The sequence below is a fragment of the Corapipo altera genome, unplaced genomic scaffold, assembly GCF_003945725.1.
Source record: "Corapipo altera isolate COAL_440 unplaced genomic scaffold, ASM394572v1 22b, whole genome shotgun sequence".
NCBI lineage: Eukaryota > Metazoa > Chordata > Aves > Passeriformes > Pipridae > Corapipo > Corapipo altera.
The window spans coordinates 21,616,755-21,642,434 of record NW_020884876.1 but is presented as its reverse complement, the minus strand read 5'-3'; the positions used below and the strand labels follow the sequence as shown (position 1 = coordinate 21,642,434).

At 42.3% G+C, this 25,680-nt stretch overlaps 1 protein-coding gene across 7 annotated transcripts in view; it reads right to left on the bottom strand.

Moving 5' to 3' along the window:
• Positions 1 to 396: 396 nt before the first annotated feature.
• Positions 397 to 25,680, bottom strand: part of SLC20A2 (solute carrier family 20 member 2) — a 57,632-nt gene continuing 32,348 nt past the window's right edge. For 3 of the 7 annotated variants that reach the window (XM_027636365.1, XM_027636363.1, XM_027636364.1), the window contains 7 exons: positions 24,669 to 24,765; positions 22,510 to 22,626; positions 21,591 to 21,794; positions 19,615 to 20,203; positions 8,440 to 8,625; positions 7,667 to 7,751; positions 397 to 2,096 (listed from right to left, as the gene is read on the bottom strand). In XM_027636365.1, coding sequence (XP_027492166.1) covers positions 1,932 to 2,096; positions 7,667 to 7,751; positions 8,440 to 8,625; positions 19,615 to 20,203; positions 21,591 to 21,794; positions 22,510 to 22,626; positions 24,669 to 24,765 — 1,443 coding nt within the window. In that variant the 3' untranslated portion in view covers positions 397 to 1,931. Of the gene's footprint in view, positions 2,097 to 7,081; positions 7,167 to 7,666; positions 7,752 to 8,439; positions 8,626 to 19,614; positions 20,204 to 21,590; positions 21,795 to 22,509; positions 22,627 to 24,668; positions 24,766 to 25,680 lie in introns of all 7 variants that reach the window. The other 4 variants (XR_003526513.1, XM_027636369.1, XM_027636366.1 and 1 more) reach the window with 4 other exon arrangements.

Genomic DNA, 25,680 nt, shown 5'->3' with positions numbered 1-25,680 from the left:
GGTCTAGGGTTTCAGAGGGGTTGGAAACCGAGCTCCACAGTGCCACAGCAACAGGGATGCTTACAGAGGCCCAAAAAGGAGGGTTGGAGTTAGGGCAGCAGTTGGAGGCAGCAAGTGCCCAGGGAATGCATTCGAAACAGCCCTCGAGCTCCCAGACCTTGACGGGGAGACGCCTGTGAGCCAAGCCTGGACAGAGTAAGGGCTGGGCACTGGGGCTGCCCAGACAACAGGAAGAAAAGGGAGGTTTTGTCAGTGCCACACAAAGCATGGTTTAATCCCCACTGACCACAGCAGACAAAGAACAAAAGTCAGCAGATGCCAAGGAGTAGGTTTTAACTGCCCGGGGAGCCTTCCCATTACGGCTGAGTAACACTTGAAAAACGCAAGAGGCAATTATAGGGGCTGTTTATCTTTTTATTATAAATTTAGTATGAATGACCAATGGAAAAGTCACAATGGAGTACCAAGAACATTTTATCAAAATTTTAGCAGCATTTAAACAGTAATAGATTCCCAGCCTCCTCCGGGCACCCTTTGCCCTTTGCCTCCCACCCACAAAACAGTAACCTTCACTCAAGTGTGCTTTCCAAAGGCTCGCAGGGGATGCAGCTAGACATTTTCCCCTGAGCTGCCTTGAAAAAAATCTCATCTCAAATGCTGGTTACCATACAACCTCCATCCACGCAGGGCCAGGCTACCATCCCCTCCTTGCTGTTGGCAGCACAGCAAGAGGTTGGCTGGCTGTGGCATCGGATGGGACTTGCCACGGGGCATGCAGCATCTGCTCACATCCTCCCCGTTGTTTCTCACGCTATCCCCTGCATGGATCAGCACTCCCATGGGCGCCCATTACCTTCAACCACAAAACCAGGGCTAGGCCCGTTTCCTAACAGCTGCTGCCCTTCGCTTCTGTACGCGGGGGTGCCGTGCATGCCACGGTCCCGCTCCTGTACCTGAGAGTGTGTGCTTGTGGCTGGATGGACAGGAAAAGGGGAGACTGACGGTCTGTTCTCCCACAGGAATTGATAGGAGGGCAACTGGGAGCTGTGACTTGAAGGGGAAAGGTAGAAGGTGAGCAGTGAGATACTGAAGTATCAACCCACAAAATGAAGTCAGTCTACTATCAGCTAATGTGGAGAACCATGGTCTGCCTACTAAGTCACAAGAGCTAACTTTTTTGTGTGCGCTTCTTTTTTTTTTAAAGTTACATTAAGACATGAACAGTACTATCCCAGCCTCACTGGCTGGAGCTTGGTGAAAATGCTGAATTAGAGGTTGGGAAACACAACACACGCTCACACGTGTAGACAACAACATAATATTGGCAAGCTATTCCCCTGCTTCTTTGGTACTTCCTAAACTTTCTTATCCAAAATATATAAGGGAAATGCACCATTTAAAAGTTACTGTTGTAAGTATTTACACAGCCATAACCATCACGCTATGATACACAAAGATCAATATGATATGAACAAAGTTATTTTATGAAAAGCACTTCTGCACATTTTATTTTGTTCCAGTATCTTAATAGCTTTAAAAAATTCATGTGTTATGCAGTCCTGTACCTCGCTTCTTATATCAAATGGACAAGAAACATTTCCTAATCCATACTCTTCTTCAAAAGATTAAAAAATAGCCACCAAAATGATACACTATGTACAAATTTTACTAAATATTAAATTCTAGGTAATTATTTTCACCCCACTGATAATATAACTTAGGTATTGTTACCTACTATATGCATATATATTTCTGTAATATATAAGAAATGGCACCACATCACCATGTCACCAATATGACACATTGTTATGTACAGTAGATAAGAAGTTAGATATGGAAGATGGATCCTCTCCAACTGCTTCTTTCACGGGAACGCTTCTCCTCTCGGTAGTAGCTTGGCCATTTCCCCTTTTCCCAGCAGAGGAAGCTCTTCAGATGTAAGGCAAGATCCCATACGTCAGCAGCGCCATAACCCCAGCACTGAACAAGCCAGCCACTGGCACAGTCACAAACCACGCCAGGAAGATGTTGCGGAAAAGGCGCCAGTCAACAGCTTTCTTGGAGCGGATCCAGCCAACGGCCACCACGGAGCCAACCTTGGGAGTGTGGGGAGGAGAGAGGGAGACAAGATGTGAGGGGTAGGTCTGAGCGCCTGTAATATGCCCACAACCACACCAATGCCAGCCAGCTGATACCAAGCAATGCTCTGAGATAAAGGAGCCCCTGAGGATGACAATGGCTCTGTTTGGGTGTGGTAGCAGGAGGGTGACACTTCCAAGGTGCTTTAACCTTTATTTTTTCAACGATCTGTTTTTCACGAGTCTTGGGGTTGGCCAAAGGCAAATACGTTGTAGGTTTTTCTCTGTCCTGCTAACTCCTGCATCAGCCATCAGTGGAACTGAGGCAGCCCTCCACCTTACTCAGTCCACAGGGCGCAGGGCAAGTGTCCACCGAGTCTGGCCAGACTGCAGTCTAAATTATGAAAAAAACAGGAGAATTGTTTTTAAGGCTCTGCTAGAGAGCTTAGCATGGAGCAGGTCAGGAGAACTAGTATGTCCCGCCTGCCTGCCCTCTTGCTGGTTTGGGATGTCCTGCCCAAACCCAGCAGCTGCAGAACCTCTGCAGCTTACAGCCCAGCGTACAGAGGTGACTCAAAACAGCATATCTGCATTTTAATACTGTGGGCTGTAAACAGGACAGCAACAGCAAGGTAAGCAACTGAGCCCACCCTATGACAGTGAGGGTGACTTGGCAGGGGGCAGATAGACAGTGCAAGGTTAGATGCAGTACATCAAACTCATCAGTCCAAGCCCTCTGAGGAAAACCAGCCCTTTTGGACCAGCTAGCCAAGCAAAGCATCCAGAACTAAAATCCTCCGTGCAGACAAAGACATCAGCCTGATGCTTTGGGACACACAAACTGCACGGACACCAAGACGATGGTGGGGAAGTGGATGAACCACCAAAATATCCTTCAAAGTCATGGCTACTAGGGCAGCGGAGTAGGTCAGTGGTTTTGTAGACAAAACACATTGTAGCATGACAAAGCTGCAACCTTTTCTTCCTTTGACTGTGTTTTCAGTCCATAAGCTCAGGTATAAACCCAGCATATTAGTTCTTAAGAAAAAAACTGGGCTTAAAAAACCATTTGCAGTGAAAAATTATACAAAAACTTCAGAAACTCTCTATTTTCTTTCTGCCCTGGAAGTGGCTTTCCATGCTGTTAGCAAAAACATGTGCATGTCTATTCAAAGCGCATGGTAAAGCAGCAAGAAATGTGGAAGGAATATCCTGTTTTGAAGGTAAGGAAACTCCAAGACACAGTGGAGCATGTGCCATCCCTGCCTACCCGCTTATTTTCTTAATGGGAGTATCAGCCCCTGCCTATAGATCAAAAGATGGGCTGCTCCCCATGTACAGAGCCAGGAAAATGATAAATGCTAGGAGGACAAGGAATCAGGGAAAGACGGGATGGAGATATCAAATCCATATTTTTTGTTAATACCTACTTAGCTTCTAACTATTGCTTAATGTTTCTTTTTGGAGAACAGTTATTTGTGGAAGACCCTGTAACTCTAGGGTGCCTGTGATGGAACAAGGGAAAACTAAATCTGATATTCTATGACCAATAAGGCCTCTGTCTAAAGCTTGATCCAATAAGGAAATCATTTGGATAATATTTCATCTGAATACTGCTTGAGTGGATAATATGCTATTCTGTATTTAGGAGGTGCCCAGTGAAGAGGAACCCCACACTTCTGCCTATATCAAAGCCTTAATTCAAGAAAACAGCATTTGGTTTTCCAGCAGCTCAGCTGTGAGGCTCAGCTTTCCATTTTCCATGTCCTTAGCATCCATCTGTCATGCTTGCAACAAGAAGCATAGCTTATTGAGTAAGCCTGCAGTCTACGTACGCTAGTCTCCGAGTCCTTCCTGAAATTTAAAAGGTATCAGCAATGATGGCATTGGCAATCTGTTTCAAACATTGTTAAAGTTTAGTTTATTAATAGTGATTTTGATGGACTAGAGGTTAGGAGAGTAACTAAAACTTGGGTGTAGGCGCACTACACCGTCTGCAGAATTTCAGATGATATCTACATTGAGATTGGTTTGAAACCAGTGCAGTTTGCCTTCAGTATGCTCTGCTTAAAGCATTACAGAAATCCTCTTGGCTCTTGTTCCTGTGCAATGGTGTATCATAAGAACACACAGAACAGGATAATTCAATCATAGCAGCACAGAGAATATTTTTCAAAACCCCAAAATCATAATGGCAAAACGGAGCTAACAGTATGACCTCAGCAAAGTCGCTTTTGCAGAGGAAAAGCATTTAACTTCTGCACTGTAATTTTATCTGTACATGAACACAACCTGTTACAGCTGAGAAATGTCTATTTATTTCTACATCTCAAATCTTAGAATAAATAACAGGTGCTATGTGTAACATTCAATACGATCATTTGCCCACCTGGGCAATAGAAAGGCAAGGTATGCATTCACACCATACCAGCTTTTCAGTGCTAAATCCTAAGGGAGGTTGAACTGGTGCAGGCAGAGCAATGTGGCTACCATGTTCAGATTCAAAAATTCCTTTGGAAGCTCAAAAGATTAGGTCTTTCCTTCAGGCTTCCTTGACTTGGAGGCTTTCAGAGGGATTTTCTTCTCCCCTTTGACTCATGGCAAACATGAAGGTGCAGTTCAGGCTCTCAGCAGGCACTGAGCGTGAAAAAGCTGCTTGGCTCTAGACTGAGGACAGGCGCATCGAGCACCTCATGTGCTCTGATTTAGGACCAAAGGCAGCTCCTGATCTGAGAGGGACTGACGAATCTTTCTCAGAAGCTAACGCTTCTCTTCCTGCTACCAACCTCCAGTTTGCCACCACATCTGCTCCAAGACCTGAAAACTGCTGCTCAGAGCTTTCCTTCATACTTGGTCTCCATTTTTCATTACAGACTATTGTTTCACCTTAAAAAGGTCTCACTCCACCTCTGTTGTTTCATGCTGCTCCTCCTTTGCCATCAGTTTATCTAGTTACCGCATGTTCAATTGACTGACACCCCTTGGTAGGGCTCCCACTTCCGCAAATTCTATTTTGCAGTGGAGCAAAAACAAATATTGGGTAAAGGAATAATTTCCACTCCCTGATGCTTGAGCCTCAATATCAGGCTAACCTCGAATCTCTTTTCTTTTTGATTTCTAGGGCAAAATAATTTTTCTGCTGATTTTTAAGACAGCATTTTTGACTCAGTGGCTGACAGCACTTTCAGAGAGGAATTTTTACATGGAGTAAAGGATATATAACAGTCCTTTTATTCCTTCCCTGGGCCCTCAAAGAAAACAAGGAATTAATCTGTTACAAGTGTTTGCTTTATCTTGTGTTGATCACTTAATGATCTTTCAACTCAGGATCTCACTTTGCTGAAACATTGAGTCAGTTATAATGACGTGACGTCCTGGAAGAGTCTAATCCTATTGCAAAGTGGAGCTTTCCATTAAGAATGATCCATCTAATGAGATACAGCAAACTACAGGGAGCAGACACAGACTAACCACATCAACTGCTTTTATGAAAGTATTTTTAAAAAAGAACTATTTTGCTCTGCAGTTAGAAAAGACCAAGCTTTTAACCGCGTTGAGGGAATGAATCCTCATGCCACCCCCTCATTAGCTTATGGCTTCCAAGACATTTTCTTTTTAAATTCAGTTTATTTATCTGCACCAAAGTGTGTTTTCTCTTTTACAACAGTTGGCTAGAAGTGCTTCAGGCACACAGAGATAATCAAAGCTGTATTATTCTCCCTGGCAAATTCTTCATCATGCATTTGATATACCAGTCATCTTAAAGGGAGGTGGTTTCAGGCTAGCATTTTTAGAAGTGGATCACATTGTTATTATTTTTCCCCTCCCTGCTTGATTCAGAGGAACCAGAGTTCTGTCAATGCCAGGAAATCTGAACAGCCTTTCAGAGCAGCTCAGTCTTGGCTGCTTCTCAAAGAGGCACCAGGGCAGAAGAAAGAAATGATTTTGCAACAGAGGAAGGCTTTCTGAAGAAATGGTTTTCACTAGGAAAAGGCCAATTGACTCTTTCACTGGAAACCAGGTCAATGTCACAGGCAAGGATGCCAGGTTTTTTGCCAGCCCGCCTGCCATGCCATGGAGCAGTTAGCCCCGGAAACCTGCCTGCCTGCCCCAGCCCCAGCCCGGGCTGGAAGGGCTCCAAGGTCTCCAGGGTGCAGTAGTGAATCCCACAGGATCTGTCTTTTTTTAGGGCTTGGTCTTGGTGGCATATCACGCCACTGAGGGACTTTGCCACTCTGGGGTCTCTGATTTTGGAGGGGCTTCCCCACATCCTGCCAGAGGATGAGAGAAACAAACGGCTCTGCATGTCCAAGACCTTGGGAGTCCATAGGGAAGCAAAGGAAAGAAAGATGGGATTTTTGACTTGAAAATTTCCCAGGGAACATAATTTTAAATTCCCATTATGTTCTTCCAGCAGTGTAAATGTGCACATACTCCCTATGTCTACAAGCAATATAAATGTCTTTTCACACAGCCTACCATACGACACAATTAAATTCTGCTCATTACCCAGCCTATATCTATACTCCAAAGTGGTCTTTTTTAGAAAATAATGAGAAAGCCAACAACCTTGTTCAAAGAACTGATTATAAGGGCCAGATTCTGTATTATAATGCACAAAAGTGTGGACAAGTTGGTTTAAAAGAAGAGAGACATTAAAATATTAGCTTAATGATGTAGCAGTGTTTTTCATACAGGTTGCTCTAAAACACATGTAACTGGGTTCACGCAAACTACAGATCTATGTTATTTTAATGTCTATATTAGTTCAGTACAATCATGTAAGGGTGAAAAATGGTCCAGACTTTTGTGCAATTAGTTATAATGCTGACTTTGCTTTTATCTGTACCAGCTTTAAAAGTGAACCTTGTTATTTTGCGATCGCAGTCTGCACTGTGCACCACATAGTGAAGGCAATCTGCAACAATTGGTATCTCTTGTGGTTTGTTATGGTTTGTCCTAGTGATGTGATTTACTGATAGGATCACTGCAAACCCCAATACCTTGCAATGGGTGGAGCTTATTGGAATACCCACATTTGAGGCTACAAGTACCGTTAGCGCACACATTACTTCAATGCAAAATCCACTGTGAAGAAATAAAAAAAAAAAAGACAGATGGAAAACCTGTAGTAAAAGAGTTATATGCAGGAAATCCCATGCCATGCACTTATCAAGAAAGTGAAGTATAAATGATGAATGGTGCGCAGCCTCTGAACAAGGGAGAAATGTTACCCGACCAGGTTCAAATGGCACTGTCAGAGGAAACCAGGTTCTTCCTTGTAATCATTTGCTTTAAAATTGATGTCATGTTTTTGCAAGTGCTGTTTTTCTTTACCAACAGCTATGGAGTTCACACTGTGTCCAATTCCAGTGACTTTACTGTGACAACTCCAATGCATTTTTTGGAAGCCTGATTATTTTCCAATGTCACTGGCATAACCGAGATGCGCTGATGCACCTCTGCCTAACCATCCTCCCTCAGCGGCTGTTTTCCCCTTGCCACGCCATTATCCCTGGCTCGAGCAGCACAATTTTAAGATGAATAGTCCAGACTGCCTTGACTGCAGTCGCTGGGCAAAGGCATACCTTGCAGTGTGTAGTACTGACAGGAAGTCCAACATTGGAAGCTACCACAACTGTGAACGCCGAAGCCAACTCAATAGTGAATCCACTGCAGGAAGCATAAGAAAACACTTCACAATCACTCTTTGCATCAGCTCGGACTGATACCATGCAGCGTGCCAAAGTCTTACCCGTTTCTTCTTTCGACTGTGTTATCTCCAAGTGATTTTTGTCATACAAATAAGTTAAGAGAACAAGGAAGGGTTGAATAATGGGAACGGCACAGGCTAGTCATCTGTAGTAACCTGGCTGCATGGCTCATTGCATCAGGGACTTTTACTACTCGACGCTGCAGTGAATCATGCCTAATTAGTAATTTGGTTAAGCACCAGCAGAGGTCGAATATGCATTAAGGATGAAAACTACTGTAATAAATACATATGGTTTTAATAGTCAGAAGTGCACTGGGAAAGCCACTGTAATCTTGCCATTTCCAAATGCACCTTCTGCCATATTAATTAGGTCATCAGCAGAAGACTGTTCACGCAGACCTCTACACCTCAAACACATTCAGTATTAGTTTACAGGGTTATCTTTTTTTCTTTCACTCTTTCTCTCCTCTTCCTTTTATTTCTTTCATTTTTTAGAAAGATGGAGAAGTCAAAGCAAGGTTATCATTAAAATCAAAGCACAGCAGATCCAGCAAACTGCATTACAAACAAAATACTGGAGCAGCAATTTCTCAGATTGGTTCACACGCGAAGTTCACACAGCCGTAATGACACCTGTGGACCTACCTTGATGGTGTGATTGGAGTGAGGTCTTTACCCATGGTCTGGATAACTCTTCTACCCCAGACCCAGAGACCCACACAGATCCCAACACCTCCATAAAACAGCAGCCAGACGGGAGTCGACGCTTCTTGCATTACACCACCTTGCTCGTAGATAAGCCAGAGTGCGACGAGGGGACCGATTGCATTGCTGGAGAAACAGAAATACATCACCTGAGTTATAGAAATGCAGATAATTGCCTTGAAAGAAGTCTCTTATTTTCTGTGTTATTTTAATTCACTATGCATGCAGCACTGCTCTGACTTGACCCTACAGGCAACACCCTTTCTTGCTTGGAAAGGCTGAGGCAGGAGACTCTCATCATGTTGCTTTTTCAGCTGTCACTTCATCACTGATAACTACAGTGAATCCTGAAAGGAATTTCTCTTTTACAAATTATTTCCTGAAATGTCAGTCAGAAGTACCTCATTAAGTCTGTTCTGTGACAAAAATCAGTATTTTCAGCACTGCACTGAAACTATCTCAAAATTTACCAATTCAAGAGCTCTCCATCTTCAAAATTCAAGTATCAAATTAGCTCTTACTGTCAAATAGGGAAAATAATGAACAAAATTACCATTGCAGACAAGAATATAGAAATAAAATCTAGTTTGACAGCCAGTAAAGTTTGGGATATGATCAGAGTGCAGCTAAGAAGGTGACTTAGTCCTCTTCAAACATGTTGTAGAGCTAGTTAGACTGGATCAGAGAGGACCCTTTGGTGACACAGAGCTGGTGTAAGCCCTTTTTGCTACCCTGCTGTTGCTATCTAGAAAAACACTGAAAGTCAGCCACACTGAAGTCCCCACTCCTAATACAAGTCATCCAAAAATGGTCACTGGAGTCTCCAGTGCCTGGAGTCATACTTCTGACATTGTTTATTCTAAAAAAGCATGAGAGTTAGAAGAAAAACTTGAAAGCTGGTATCCAGTTACTTCAGAGGCTTAAATACTAAAAAGCAGATAGGAATTTCAATGTCCCCTTTTTTTCAGCTTTTTTACTAAACTCAGTATCTGCTTGCCTGGTTGAGCAGTATTTATCCACTCCAAGAAAGCATACTTAGTGAAACAGCACTACACTTATGTCTAAAGAATCACAAAAAGAGCAGAGCAAACCTGACCAATGTCAATCAAAACATGTGAAAACCATCAGGAAGCACTACTCCTTGTAAATCAATAAGGAAAGCGGGTCACAGTGAGCACTGCAGGCAGGACCGATGGCCATGCTCACCCTGGAGCCAGGACCAGCTAAATTTAGTTCCTGGTTCCGCTCCAAAACACACAGATGGAGTAAGAGCCAGTTTTAATGTCAAATGTTATGCAAACCAAGCCACCGTATCTGCCAGTTAATAATTTACTTGAATCCCATCTTTACCAAATACAAGGCACTAGGAGCTGAGTGGCGATTGCCAAGAGACGAGGGTCCTCAGCATTGCAAAGCCTGGCACATCTAAGCAATACAAGACCCTCCTTCTTTCGCCTGGTCCTTGAGAGATCCAGCTCTGAACCCTTGGAAGTGGTCCTGGAGCAAAGTAACTAGGAAGGAGTTTTCCCTTGTAAACACACACAACAACATTGAAGCTGCAAGGCAAATGAAAATATTTAAAAATGTTCTTTGATATGAGAAAGAATTAATAATTCTTACAGATTTTGAGAAAATTACTGAAAATAAATTAGTGAGCTAACATGGATAATAAAATCCAGTGGGCTTGAAGACTATGGGTTATACAGTGAAGAGTTAAATACACATTAAATAAAGACTGATCTCCACCAGCAAAAATACTTCAAAATTCTGATCTGATACTGTGCCTGAGTAAGCATTTGATTTGTTGATTTTTTGTGTGAATGGAATCACAGTATGTAAAAAGTCCTTAGGGCCTAAATGCAAGAATTATTTTTCCTCCAAGGAAGAAGAGATTCTTATCAAAACATTTCTAATATTTTTAAGTTGACCTGCAACTTCTTTTCCAGTGTTTTCAGGTGTGGATTAAGTTACTTGCACATTTAAATGCCTTCTTCTGCACAGAAAAACAAAGGTAACTCAATGTACCTTCAACTGATGGCTACAGAAGGATGGATAAAGGCAAATAAAACACTGATGAGATGAATAAAGGGAAAACTGATCATCCCTTTTTACTGTGCTGTATAACATGGAAACAACCTCCCTGTTGAAAATAACAGGCACATTTGAAGCAAGTCCAGGCATTGATTCCTGACTGTTCTAAAGAGATTATGGATGGATATTTGTAAGTCCCAATGTAAATGGAAAGACAGAAAAGGCTTCAAAAACTGCAGCAGCAAACTATGCTCTTCTGCATCAAAATCCAGTTTTAATTATTTGCAAATGCTACACCTCTGTGAATCAACTAAGCTTAATCTTTGAAGAAAAGTTTATTTTCTTATTTGCAGCAATGGAAGACAAGGCGAAACTCTGCTGGCTTATGCTCAGCCTCAGAGGATATGAGTGGCTGGTTCTGCCCAATAGATCATAAGAGATGGCACTGATGCCCACAGAAGCAGCATTTCTGATACCTTGCCTATAAGAAATGAAAGCAGAAGAGCACTGGATCCATATATGTTTGGAAAGGCAAAAAGGTAATTAACCACATTTTTATTTGTGGGTATCTGCATCACTGGTTATCTTTAGCAGAAGGATATTTCTCCTCTCCCTATAAATCATGTTCAATGTGACTTAAATGTTCAGCTCCTAGGGACAGCGACATCTCCCAGCCTGAGCATCTGAAAGTGGCTACCAACAGCCACCAAACCAGTGGCTCCAATCTTCCACCATCATGGTTCTCCAAGGGGCTCCTTCAGCTTCTAGATTTGTTCAGGAGGTCCAGTCTGAGGGGCCTATGGTATCAATGCTTCCTATGTCAATGGAGAACAACTCTAGAAGAAGCTGTTAGGCCTGTTCCACCACAAAACTACCGAAAGCTCACAATGAATGGGTCTGAGTCAGGCACTGGAAAGAACGACTTTGGTTCTGTATAGAAATAGAAGAGAACCAGTCCCAACAGGACCGTAAAAGTGAGTAAGAGAGAAACAACACACATGAAAAAAAAAAAAGGCATTGTTAGATAAGAGAGTTTGCTTTGAGACCTTCTGCAGTTAACAGATGTCTCCTACAGCTGAGTGACTAACCAGATGAACCACAAAGATGCTGGCTAGACTGGGATGTGGCTTTCAAAGTATTTCCCACCAATTTTATCTCATTTGACTCAAGACATAACTAGCAAGAAAGCAGACCTTAAATCTTCCATGCATTTGGCTAAGACTCATTTCACAAGTCTATTTTCAAGTGACTTTCTCTCATTCTCCCATGCAGCTTTTTACTTGCCTTAACTAACTCTCCTTCGTGCTGGAGCTCCAAGTCTTATTTATGGTAGCTTAGAGGGGAAGAAAAAAGCCTGAGACGGTCACTCAGGGGCTCTAAACCCCTATCCACATGCATGTATACCTAAAACTGCTCTTAGGTTCCTATGAAACTGAAGTGCTTTAGAGGATGTTGCTGTATTATTTAGCTATTGGGTTTAAAAAGCAACATGATCTGCTCCTGCCATGGTATTACTTTAATTTTGTATGCCTAATACACACTTTTCCACCGAGCACAAGAGGATGGCCATTACAAGCTAATTTTAGGATGAATTTATGAAATGGCGTAAGAAGCCTACCTCCTGAGTCTACCTGTTGTAAAGTGTACTTTCCACATCCAGTACTTTTCACCATCTCTGCTGGGCTCCACCAGCCACAGTTACTCGCAGGGCACAGGACTTTGCAGCAGGGGCAGTGCATAGGGTCTGTTTTGCCTTCTCCAGAGGTGCAATACAGGATTAAATGCCATCTATAGTAATACTTGTACTTGCAGACACGTGTCACAGTGGTTCAGCAAAGTGCTGCTCAGTGTTTCTGAAGTGCTGCCTGACCCTCATGATGATTTCTCTCTCGACTAACGTGAATTGGCACAACTTCTCTTTTTCTGCTCACTTGTGCCAGTTGAGAATCTGTCACGCACCATTTATAAAACTGTTGTGAAAGATAGTATTTGACAGTGATTCTGAACTATAAATAGAGCTGGCTTCTCCTCTCCCCTGTGAGACAGATAGTATTACCAACAAAAAAAAACAAAACACCCCACATTCAGCTATCATGAGACAGGCTTAGAAATTACAGTTTCCCATGGGCACACACACAAGCAGAAATTTCTGATACCTTTGGGTCACAAGTCCAAGCCCTTCTCTGGAGGCACAAGGACTAAAACTTTTTCAAAATTATATTTCTATTAAAAAATTAGGGATTTTTCCCAGTAATGGAAGAATGCCATCAGCTGAATGCTCTATTGCCAAATCCCATCAAACTTGTCATAACACTTTGTGAAGTAGCAACATTGCTGCTACCTCACTATTATTTGGGGGGAGTAGTGAGTTGCTCAAAAAGAAAATCTAACTGTATTTGAAATCTACACTCTGAATACACTTTGTTAATAATCTACAGACTCCTTGATGACCATGCTTTGATGCTCTGCTACCTGAAAAAAGAGATTGTGTTTTAGCGATTTTTTCTAGTGGAGTGAAAGAACCTTGAAATGTACATTTTCACCAATTAAAACTGAATGACAGCCATCTGAGAAATCTTTATTAGGCGTCCAATATTACAAATATAATTGCAAAATCCCCAGCCTTTTGTCAATTTCTCAAGACAGGGTTTCACAAACAAACCTTCCACTGGGAAAATCAGTGAGATGGATATTTCTGAATAGGCTGTAGTTATGCCATGACATCACCCAGTTGAGTAAGGGTGCAAGAAAGATATGTCTATATGTAGCAAGAGGAAAAAAATATGTCCTGATCTCCAGAGATCTCAGATTATCAAGAGAGTTTAATCCTAATTCCAATAACCAGACAGTTCTGAAATAGTGCATATACCATAGCACAATAAAAGTGTGCCACAGATGTGCCCTGTGAAGTGCACAAAGTGCAAGTTTTGGGTGCGTTAATGAGTCAGGGAGGATACGTTTTTATTCCTGCAGCTCATTTCTGTGCACTCCAAATACTGCCCCCGACACCCCAACTCACTGGATCCTGGAGAGTTGGGTCCATCCTCCCTCATACCCACCAGCATCAGCTTTTTTCCTGGCAAACCCACTCATGGGCCCTGCTCACAGCAGGATGGGGAGGGATTCCTGCACCCACTGGAGCCCCATTTCTTGCTGCTCTCCTCCGGTTTGCCTGCATGGCACAACAAAAATGACACGTCCCTGCACAATTAAGGACACAAGTGAAGATTCATATCTACTTGAGACACAGGCTGGATTCACAGGATGGACTTTTGTTAAAAAGGGAAGAAATAAGATATCAGGCTGCTCACACTAATCATAACTGACAGATTAGCTTCCTAAATATTCTAAGTGATCTTGACTGCAGCTCTCAAGGAGGAAATAAGAAATACTCATTTTGTAATCCAGCCTTATTATAGCTCCTTTAGACTCCTTATTTAGCCAGGAGGTTGAATCCCACTAAGCTCTCTGTGTGCAGTGAGATACTGGCAAGGTTCCAGCTCTTCCCTCCTTTAATCCCATTGCATTTACTTTAGGAAGAGGGGGAAAAGGTGAATCCTACTGCTGTTTGTGTGCTCTGACCTAAAAATCCAGTGAAGTCTGTACGGAGGTGAGAGGAGTTTCCTCTGCCTGTATTTTGAGCAAGTAGGTATTTCCTAGTTTCACTCAAACTGTTTTGCTTAAACAGTTAATTCCCTGTCTGGTAGCAGTTCAGCTTCCCTAAAACCAGTGAGACAATGTGTAGAAATATTTTAAAAACACTAAACATTTTTACTACAGTTCTGAAATAGTTTTAAATCCTGTTGTCAGTAATGCAGTCTGTACCATTTAGATAATGAGAGCCATTCTTTGTCAAATTTGTGCCATAAATCTAAGGCATGACCTGCAAATTCTAACACAAGTGACCACTTTATCCTAATATCAAAGCATGAATACGCAAGGGTAGTCTTGAAATCCTCCCAGTGAAATTTAATTAGAGCAGACACATTCAAACCATTTATGCAGCAGGAACTCAGGAAAACTGAGATCCCCCGTGAAACGTCTGCAGGGAGGTTTCTCCTCCCTACAGCATGTACCAACCAAACCTCAGCACCGACTGCACCTTGGCACGCACAGACAGGGGTGGGCAGCATGGGCTGCAGTCACCCTGTTCAGCTGGAGCATCACGCCTCCTGCCACCATCACAATAATAAATCAACCTTTCTCCATGGCCGGAATCCATGAGCACAGGTAGATGCCTGCTCACACAAGTCAGGGTACACAGCTCCTTCTGACATCCCCGGGGTTTCTCCTGTGACAGCAAGAATGATGGCCCGAGGCAGAGAAGGGAGGGTAGGAGGGGACAGAAGAGGCTACCCATTTATAGGGGAAAGAATCTGTATGAGAAAAGACTAAACACATGCAGGGACAGGTGTTTAGGAGCACAAGGTACAGGCTTTTTTCAGAGCATAAACAGCAGATTTTAATCAACAAACCTCACACTGACCTACAGCATCTTTTTGTGGGTCATCCTGCTTTGATTGCAAGAAAAATCCTTATTCAAGGAATAACAAGCTATAGAGATTGATTGAGTAAACAAAAGCATCTTCCCATTTGCTAGGATGGGGCTGATGCACTCTTTGCTCATTGCTTTCTCACTCCCAACCCAGTAACAAAGCAGCCACAGCCACCACTGTGCTGAGCACCAGAGATAGCTGTGGGGTTAGCAACCCTCTCTAGCCATGTCCAAAACAGCCTGCCTAACTGCCCTTGTTTTTTGAGAACTAGTTAATTCAGACTTATTTCCAGACTTTGAAACGCAGCATAAACCTTACAATTTCAGCAACTCTCCTGTTATTTGTCATTATACAGGTAGGCTGCTCCATCTGCAGTGCTGAGCCCCGGGCCATCACAATTCCTGCTGAGCTAGCCTATGTTAGAAAAATAAGCTCAGTCCAACTCAACCATAGGTGCATATAATCCCCACTGGCCAACAAAGCCTCCCGGTCTCTCTGGAAAGCTGGCTCTGAACAAGCATTTAGGAAGCTGGCAGTTCTCCTTGTGTCACGCTCCTGGTCCAGGTCTTTTTTCCATCCTGGCCTTTTTATTCTCCCATTGCCCTTGCAATGACCTGACGTGCTCCCTTTGTGCTCGGGTGCTGAGCCAGTGGAGCTGCTCACTTGGCGCCTCTAATTAAGTTAAATAAAAACATTTTTTTCAGCAGTTCTGTCCCAACACATTTAGTCGGGATTTTAAATTCTTCAGATTTCATTCAGTCCATGTGCATGATGGTGTCACAAGGCTCTCGGCCCGGCTCAGCTAGTCCCAGCCCTGGAAGAGCTCCAGCACCCTTGACACAGCGCATATGAGCTTGGCGGCAGGGGGGCAGGAGGGGATGGTCTGAACAAAACAGTCACCCAAATAAGGAGTTGCCATGGCTCCCTGTTTCTTTTAACACACAGCTGCCCCAGTCAAGATCCCTGCTGATGTCAGCCTAAGCATGAGCCCTGACTGCTATAAACATCAGCTCCTACAGCAAAGATGGCTGGTATCGTTATGACACTAAAAAGCACCATCTTGGAAGAAACTGGCATCTAACTCCCCCATGAGTTAGTTACGAGTTAGTTCTGCAGTTGAGGGCAAAATACTGATTTAACTCTTCCAGGTCCATGGGCAATCCTGGACAATGAAATGAGAGATGTCCATATGATGTTTTGTCCAGTAAAGTGCTGTCCAAACTATATGGGGCACTTTTGATCCATGAAGTTTTTCTGAGCTCCCTCAGGGTTCAGTCTGAACTGTATGCCTAATGCTCAAATATGCTCTAAAACAGGTCAATTATTTGCTTCGCAATTACCTGCAGTTTTTAAGTTTCCTATTAGTTTTTGATTTTTCTCTCTTTGCTCCTCTTATCTGCTCCTGTCCCTTCAAGGAATACCAAAAAACAGCCTGATGGAAAATAAATGGAAAACATGGCACAAGAGTAAGTTCCAGGATAGCAAAAGAAAATGTAGGAGACAAGTCCAAAGAAAAAGATGTGGACAGTGGAGGTGCTGCCCTAAATATGAGTGAGGAGCTTTAAACCAAATGCAGAGGAAAACTGGATTTTAATAATAGGATTCAAGGCTGAGGAAAAAAAAGAGAGAAGCAGCATCTAGAATGAGCAGAAGGAAAGCAAACAAAGGAGGGAGATGAAAAGAGAGCAGCCATCAGTGGAAGAGGGACTGCCAGGGCTTACTTTCTTACAGAAGTGTGAACAGAAAGCTGTGCTCCTAGGTAGATTCTACTGCCTTATTTTTAAAACAATGTGTTGCCTTTCAAGCTCTGCAGATCTTCATGCAACATGTGGAGGAGCCAAGAGCCCAGTAAGAAGTCTTCTGCTCTGTTAGACGAAGACTGAAAAAATGTCTCTGCTACACAGTCCACTGGACAGATATCTGCATCCCTGGAGTGTTTTACCCACTATATCTTTTAGGCACAGAAAGGAGTCTTTAATTTTTATTGTTTAGCTGGAACTCAGTACAATCACAAGGATGGGTTCCTATCCAGTCCTACACCCATGACCATCTTCTTGCTTTTCTACTAGCTTTGACAAAATGAAGCCAACTTGTTCTTTAGTTTTGCAACATATGAATTCAGCTTAAGAAGAGATTTTGGTACAAATAGCATTTAATAAAAACACATGTTTCCTGGCAAATTTGGTAGGATCACCAGCAGCAGCAGAGATCTGAAAAATACTAAAAAAATATGAATTTTCAGGAAAGGATATTGCCAAGGTAACAAGCCAGTCCAATTAAAAAATTCTAGGGGAAATAGGCTGTAAGATGCACAAAGCATACTGCACAGAGTCTGAACTTTGTATTTCATCCTGGCCAGCTCCTGTCAACACCAAATCTGATTTCTGAACTGATTGCATCCTTACAGATCACTTCTACCAAACTCTACTACCCCTGCCTCCTACAGAACAGGCAAGTGATGCTTGCGTAACATGTGAGTCCTTCGGGAGTATGTATAAGCATCACCTGCAGGGCTGGGGTACCTACTGAGGTAGGCTGTGAGCTTTCTGCAATGGTATTTCCCAGGGTACGTTACAAGAAAGATCAGTGGTGTTTGTCCTTATTCCTATGTTCCCTTCAGCACGTGCTACTAGCCCCCGTGGGTCTTTGCTCTTGGCCAGCCAGCATGCTCAGAGCAGAGGTCCTTAACAGAGACCATCCAAGAGGAAAGAAAGCTGCACCTCTGATCCAGAGGATGAGGGGACCCTGGACTCCTTCCTGGAGCCAAATCCCTGCGGATACGAAGGGAGTACAAGAAGGCTCTTCAGAAAGCCCTATTCTGAATTCCCTGGAGACTGGCTAGATGGGAAGAAACATGTTTTTAAGCGTTTTCAAGATGAGCAGTGAGTTAAATTGGGTGGCTGACAAGAGCAAGGAATAACTGTTCTTGCTGAGTTGGACAGTGTTTGCCCAAATGCCTAAGGAGGGCGATGAAAATCATGAACGCTTCAAAGTCCCATTACAAACACTAAAACCAACACTGCCAGGGCACAGCTAACACAGAAAGGGTTCGGTGGGAAGGGGACTCAGTACAGCCCCAGCTACAACCCAAATAAGGACAGCTGCTTCAACAAGCAGCTTGAGTGAATTTCTCAGGGGACCTTATCATGATACTGGAAAAAGTGCTTATTAAATACCAAATGGATCGCTCCAGGCCTAGGGAAGAGGCAGTCCAGCCAAATCCTTAAGGAAAAATACGCAGTGTTCCCAGGGACAGAGCAAAACCACCCAAATTGCTCTCCACCCACAAGCCATCAAGATGATGAGGTGCAATAGACCCCCACAGTGTTATAGGCAGATGGGCAATGTGAGTGCAGACGAGGAAGGTATAAAATGCTTCATCCTGAGCCTGTGTCCTACAGACAAAAGTCTTGTACTCTGTGGAATAAAACAGAGCCAAAGCTTCAAAATGAAAGAGGTTGGCAAATGAGTGAGTAAAGAGACACTATTTTGCAGGGATCTGACCAGATGATGGAGGCCAAAGAAGTGCAGATAAACATTTTCTGAAACCAACTTCAAGATCGTCAGCTGCCTGAGTCAATATGAACAGGAGAAAAAGACTCCTGAAAGATGATGCTTTTCCTTTATTCCTGGGAAATGACATTAATGCTGTGAGATTTAAGGACAGGCACACTTAAGCCAAATGACTGAAGGATGAACTCACCGTCTTCTTCCAAACTCAAGGACAACTCGGTGGTAGTGCCTCTGGATAAAACTCCTGTTAGGGAATACTGCATACCAGAACTATGCTGGGAAACGTGAAGCTTATTAAATGAGTGTTAAGAGATGAGCCATAGCCCGTGTCCTCTCTCTGCATGGGGCACGGACACATGCCCAGGGCTCCTTGGGGGTAGCTCCCTTTATTTTGGTAAGAGAACTGCAGCAGCTAGAGAAGTTTTATGTACAGGTTATGAACTGCAGTAGGACTTTAATGCTTAAACTTTAGACTTTTTTTTAACTTTAACTTTCACTAAAAAGACTTTTTAGTGATACGGTGCCTCACATGGTCCTAGACTCCTGGAAAACCGTAAGCAAAAGATTCAGTTAAGTGAAGTCTGTAAGGGATGCAGCAATAAAAATGAAGACATTCTTCACACATCTCTTTTCGCAGTGTGACAAGAGATGAAATTCATCTAATGACAAAAGTAGTCTAAAACCTCTTACTTGTTGAAGGTTTCTGATTTTGCAGTTCAAACAGACTGCAAATTCTGCAGGAGTGGGACTGTCCTGTTTTCTTTTACAGTGATTGGCATGTTGGGGGAAGTCTCAATGCCTCAAAGACTGCCAAAATTAAACCTAAATTAAACTAATCACTAAACAATTATTTAGCAGTAAATAAAAAAGATTTTACCCTTGAGAAGAAAATAAACCATGGACTAGGCAGCCTAACTCCTGGAAAGCATCTGAGACATCGATGCCACACGCTTTGCAAAACAGAGCCCTGATGATCATCTACGTGCAGACATGAATGCGCTTTCCAACCAGCCAAGCTGGCAAACCTTGCTCCAAGTATTTAAACCTTAAAACTGCAGAGATCTCATGCTCTTACCTGACATCATTACCTCCATGGGCAAAGGATCCAAAGCAGGCTGTTAAGATCTGGAGGAAGTGGAAAAGTAGATGGACCTGAGACGTGTCTTTCTCTTCCTTATCCTCTTCCACAGGATCAACCGGTGGCCGGTTAGGTTCTGCAAGTTCAGAGGCCAACTTCATTTCCACCCCACCTTCCTCCGCCTCGATCTCTGCCTCAGCCACTGCGTTGCAATAGCTGGAGTAGCTGTCGTAGCGGACTCGCTTCTTGGAGTAGGAAACAGTGTCTCCCACTAACTTTTCACTGTCCTCTGGAGCTGACGTATCTGCTGCCTTAAAGGAGGAATGCACGGGCATGCCACAAATAGCAGCAGTGTAACAAGTATAACTGTTGTTGCGTCGTAAGAGTTTGTAGTTATTTTCTGGAGTGGGCCTTTCCTCATTGGCCCTGTCCAGGTGTATTTTGTGGAGCAAGTCTTTGTATAAACCTGAGTCCTTGTGCACAGTGTGATAAACGTGGCCATCACTCCTCACGTGGCCATCGAAGCTGAAGGTGCCATTGGAAACAGGTGATTTCACTGAGGTGTGCGTCACCGAAAATGCCCTTCCTGAAAAGGCAAAGATTCAGAATTTTTATTTATACAAAATGCAATATAAGAGCTCCATTCCTCCAACTTCACAAGAAAATAATGCGGCCGCAATCTGAGAATACAGGACAAAGAAGACCAATTTCCATTACATGCAGCGAATAAGCCAAGATTCAATTCACTGCAAAATTAAGTCTCACATATGCTGTGCAAAAAGAGGTTTGTTCCAGTGTTGTGTCTCCCCAGACATGCTGTATAACCTGCAGCAAGTCACTTAGGATCAGGTATAAGAATGTGATACTTGATGGTTAAATGCTCAGGTTCTCTGAAAAAATAATTTCCATAAAATTTCTTTCTCGTAAAGCAAGCTCTACTTTTTATGAGGTATTGAATAGGAATAATTAGGATTTCTGAAAGATGGGTTACTGCTATTTCATACCGAATAGAAGATCACATATGTTTAAGAGACATTTACATAGCTTTTAAAAATAATTTTATAAAACAGCAAAAAGTTGATGTTCTGCAGAAGTATTTCCTCAGCTATTGCAACATTTTCTAAATCTTATTTCTATGAACATGCTGATAATTGTTCCCACAGCATATATTTAATGTTAGCATACGCTGTAGGACACACATCAAAATGTATCACAGGTAAAACTTCTAAAGAAACGTTTTTGTTTCCTGACTTCCCAGATTTCCACTACGCAACATTCAGAACTTGGTTTACCTATTTTTAAACTGGAGACACACACTCAAAGGGCTCCACGTCATGACTTATTTGATTTTGCAAGAAACAGTTAATATTTTAGACATTTATTAACCAAATTACAGAGGTGTGTAGATGTTAGCAAAGTGATATCAAAGTCAGCAGACCGCTAAGTGGAGTGGGGTGATCCCACCACATGGGAGAACAAAAAGAGCTTTATGCACAGAAGCCTACTTCTTATAAATGCATATTCAGAAAACAATGCATGAGATTTTTCTAGTGGACACGGTCCAAATGGTCATAGGTTTGTCAACTAAAGTCCAAATCTTTTCATCTCCTGTTGTAGTATGTTAATCATCTTTATGCTGAATTTAACCTTCATACATCAGTAATCTGTGTTCTCTGTATTTTTCCACTGCTTGAAAGGATGGAAACACCATTAAGGATACAAAGTAAAGCAAAGAGGCAAGTAATTTTTTTTCCCGCTGTTTCTAAAGTTGAAATACAGCCAAAGAAAATGTAATTATGTCCTCTCTAGAAAACATTGTTATAAATGAGCATCCTTCCAAACGTGCTGAAAAGGGATTAGAGATGGAAATCCCAAATGCTAACTTACTATTTACAAGAGAGACCTCCTTGCAGTTAAGAAACCTCACCGAAACAAGAAAAACACAAACCCTCCGTGTTGCATTAGTTTCTTACCATATGGTACACGTGGATGGTTTCCATTTGCAATAGTATCTGATGCCCCAGCAGCTTCTGTTACTGAGCCAGTAAGGGGAATCGTGCTCTCATCAGATGCTTTGGCACCAGGAAGCTCTTTAAAGACTGGTGTTTCTTCATCTTGAATTTTATCAAGACTTTCATCTGATATCCTTGACAGTGCAGCATCTTTCTTTAACCGGCCTAAGGAAATAATAGTACCATAATTTTAAACCCAACCTATACCACTTTTTACTTAAGTTTTCACTGTTTGCATCAACAGCATAGTTTAACATGGATACAATAACATGGCTGCATTTCATACACATTCTTTATTTATTTCTAATACTTTTCTTTACTAAGTTCATGTGGGAAAATTCTAGAGCATCTTTGCTTTTTCCTATAAAATTCACCAAAGTAGACAACTGAAGTAAAACACTGAGCTGTTCATCTATTAGTGAAATCTGAAACTGCATTTTAAACACTGCATTTCTTGAAAGTAGCAAAGCAAACAAGCAAAAGACTATAAAGCTAAAAGCTGTGATCAGCTCAACTTACTGTACAGTTAAAGAAGTCACTTAAAGATGATCATTCTGCCAGGTTTTTCCTCTTTAACATTTTCTGACTAAAACATTAACCAGATTATATTCCAGGTTTTATTGTCCTGTTTCTGTTTAGACTCTAGAAGAAGTGAGCACTGCAATGGATTGCCTAACAAGGTTTTGAATTTCTACCACTGCAGATTTTTAAGCAGATTACAAAAATATGCGAGGAATAGTTTAAGCACATCTTCCCTGTGGGTGGGGACTGGACTAGGTCCTCTCAAGGACTGGACTAGACCTCTCAAGGGCAATTCCACCTCTGAAATGCAATTTTACATGATTTTACATCACTCACATTTCATCAAACAACTACTTACTTTCTATTTTTCTCTTCATCCAGGGACACACAAAAATCCAGACTAAGACAGCAAATACTAAGGACACGCCAATTGATATCAGAGCAATGGCCCACATTGGCAGTATCAGTCCCAGTACTGTGAAGACAAAGAAATAAAACCTAAGAAAATCATAAATTAACATGACTTAATTATCCCAGCCAGTGGAAGAGTGATTTGTTGCAGAAAAGCCAGTGTTCACAATGTATTCAAAACCAACATGAATGAGCTGGTAACTTTTAACATGACCATTACCACAGTATTTAAAGGTCTAGTTGACATGGAAACATTTGCAGGTTTAGTCTTCCAATTTTCTGTTACTCCACCATGACCTTATTTCCAAATAAGACAAAGGTAAGACCCCCACATCAGGGGAGCTAAGACAGGTTTGCAGTGATTTTATACATTAATGCATGTTAAACCCTGTGGCCCCTTAGGGTAAATATTTACCTGACCTTTGCCCTGGTCAATAAAGCCTAATGCTTAGCTTAATCTAAGCCATTATTTGCTTAGGATATTAGCTTAATGCTGCACTCAAGAGCTGAGGTTTCAGTCCTGCAATGCACAGCCCTGTCAATAACTCATGTTCCTGCAAGTATTCCCCCAACAGAGCTCCTTGCACTTGTTCAATGAAACAATCCAACCCTTAAGGAAGAAAGAGCTTGGACTATGATCTTTCAAACCCATATATACATTGCCTATCTTGAAACCTATGTGATTAATTCATCCTTGGGAGTAAATGTTGCCAGGATAAAGGCCTTGGAGAGTAAATATGTATTTCCCGAGTATCAAAAATGGAGTTCCACCTTTTTATTCACACACTTTAGAGACTGCTAAGCTGAAACAGAAGGGACATTAAGATTCTTATTTTATTTATTTTGCTTAATGAGTCACTGCAAAGTGCCCGATCTACTTCTGCAGTACAACTAATGAGGAAAAATTGGTTATACAGTTGATTTACTGTGAAACATCTTGCATATATAGCTGATTAGCCTTAAGAAAAAGGAATAGTTACATTACCCTCAAATTGGGAATGTCTTTTTATTAATTTCAGTAATGCTATGCTATGGAGTAGAGTCTACCAACTGCATTTATCTAGTACATCTAGTGTGTCAGCTTTTAGAGAAAACAAATTTTCATTCAAAAAAGGTCACTTTCTAAGCCTACTGTCTGAATTAAGGGCCACGTTCAGGGGTCTATCTTCAACTGCTTTCTCGTTCATGGCACTGGGGCAATAATCTAATCCAAAGACAACATTTAATGACCAGTCTTCAACAAAGTAGTTGAGATCACTGAACATTTTTTTTCTGAACTCTTTTGCTACAAGTCCATATTTAAATGTACTCTGCTTAAGTAAAGTTAACTATAAAAATATAAATGCAAATACATAGCCATAAAATGTGTGAATATAAATATACAAATATAAACATAAAATATATAAATTTAAATAATATAAAAATATTAATTCAAGTATAAATAAAAATATGAATAAACACAAACATTTAAGTGCACATAAAATATACAAATATAAAAAAATACAAATTAAGTCCTTCAACTTCATTTCCTTCTACTGAGTTGCAATGAAAACACAACACCAAAGAAAGAAGACGCATTTAATGCAGAAACAGGCTTCAGAAACAGGCTTGGGTTTCTTATCATTAAAGGGAAATTAACTAAATTTAAATAACAGTCTCTGTGCCAGACCTACCAGAACAGTGACTGCTGATGTCAATGGAGCGACAGTGTTATACTGAGTGCAAACAGCCTACCCCCTCTTATGCCCTGCTCTGAACCTTCTCTCCTTGATGCACATATCTAGAACACCTCTGAGAGCTCAACAAGTACTCAAATTCACAAAGCCAAAGCTGGCAGCTCAGTAATTTCCCTTCCTTTAAAGAGGAGGGTTTTTTGTAGCTGTACTCTTCCCCACTAACCACAGCGAACAGAAGGGTGTCACAAAAACACACTGCACAAATAGAAGCATGTGGGGAGGTGAATGATTTAGTCTTGCCCTTGTTAACTCCTAGGATAGGAGATAACTCTATGGTGCTGATGGCTACCTGACAGCACACTGGCAGAGCATCCTTATGCACTGTGGGAAGCCTCCCTCCCGTGCCTCCTCCTGTGGATGGCTCACTCACCTGGTGCCCCTGTGTACATGATGGAAAACACGTTAATAGCTATGGTAGCAGCATAAAACACTGGAAGTGCACGGAGACCGTTGGGCACAGGGTCTTCCTGCATAGAAATCAAGGAGAAAAACGAAACATTAGTTGGATTTCACACCAGATTAATGTCAGCATAAACCACCATGAGGAAAACATGTGCTCCTGAGTCAGTGCTTCTGGGGAAGCTTGACACTGTTAAAGGGAACCAAGGGAGACAGGTTGTACTTTCAGGTTGGCTGTAGACCTGCTGAGCAACCTGGTGGCAGGTTTCTTTCTGTAACTGTGTCCTTATTCATTTTTGTCTCCAAGAGAGGAACCTCTTTCACTCAGCATGACTGAAGGGTGCCAAAAAGGAGAGGGCTTTGGTGTTTTGGGGCAAGGCTACAAGCATCGGTGCAATGCATCCATCTCTAAACCTTACTTCTAACCTCTCGGTTTTGACTGAGACAGCCTGGTACTTTCTACTAGCTAACAGAAATCTCTGAAATAGTAAGTGTCTGGCTGCATGGAACAGGTAACACACATAAAGCGAGTACACAGTGTTTAGCATGTTGCTGTGCCTGCTGCCCGCAGCAGCCTCGCAGCAGCCTCGTGCCCTCAGCACTCACAAGGAAAGGCTCAGCTGACAGTGCAGCGGAAATGCACCATGGACAAAGCCTTTGTGAGGAGACTGCCTTGGCCTTTTGAGGGCCTCTGAGTGTTTGCAAAGAGCCTGGCGAAGCTGAGGGCTGGCTAATGTGGTTGTTTCTTGCTGCCATGAGCTATAAAAGGGAGCTGAGAAAAGGCTGCAGCCGCCCTGTGCTGTGCCCTGGTCCCAAAGCGTGATGCAGTATGGGCTGTATTTGCAGTGTCAGCTGCTATTCACAGACACCCCCAACAAGGGCATGAAGCCCTGTAACAGGCCACAGACTCATCAGCTAGAAAGCCGCTTTTTTTTTATGCATGCAAACAACACAAGTCGCTTCCTGCTTACGGCAGAAGCTCT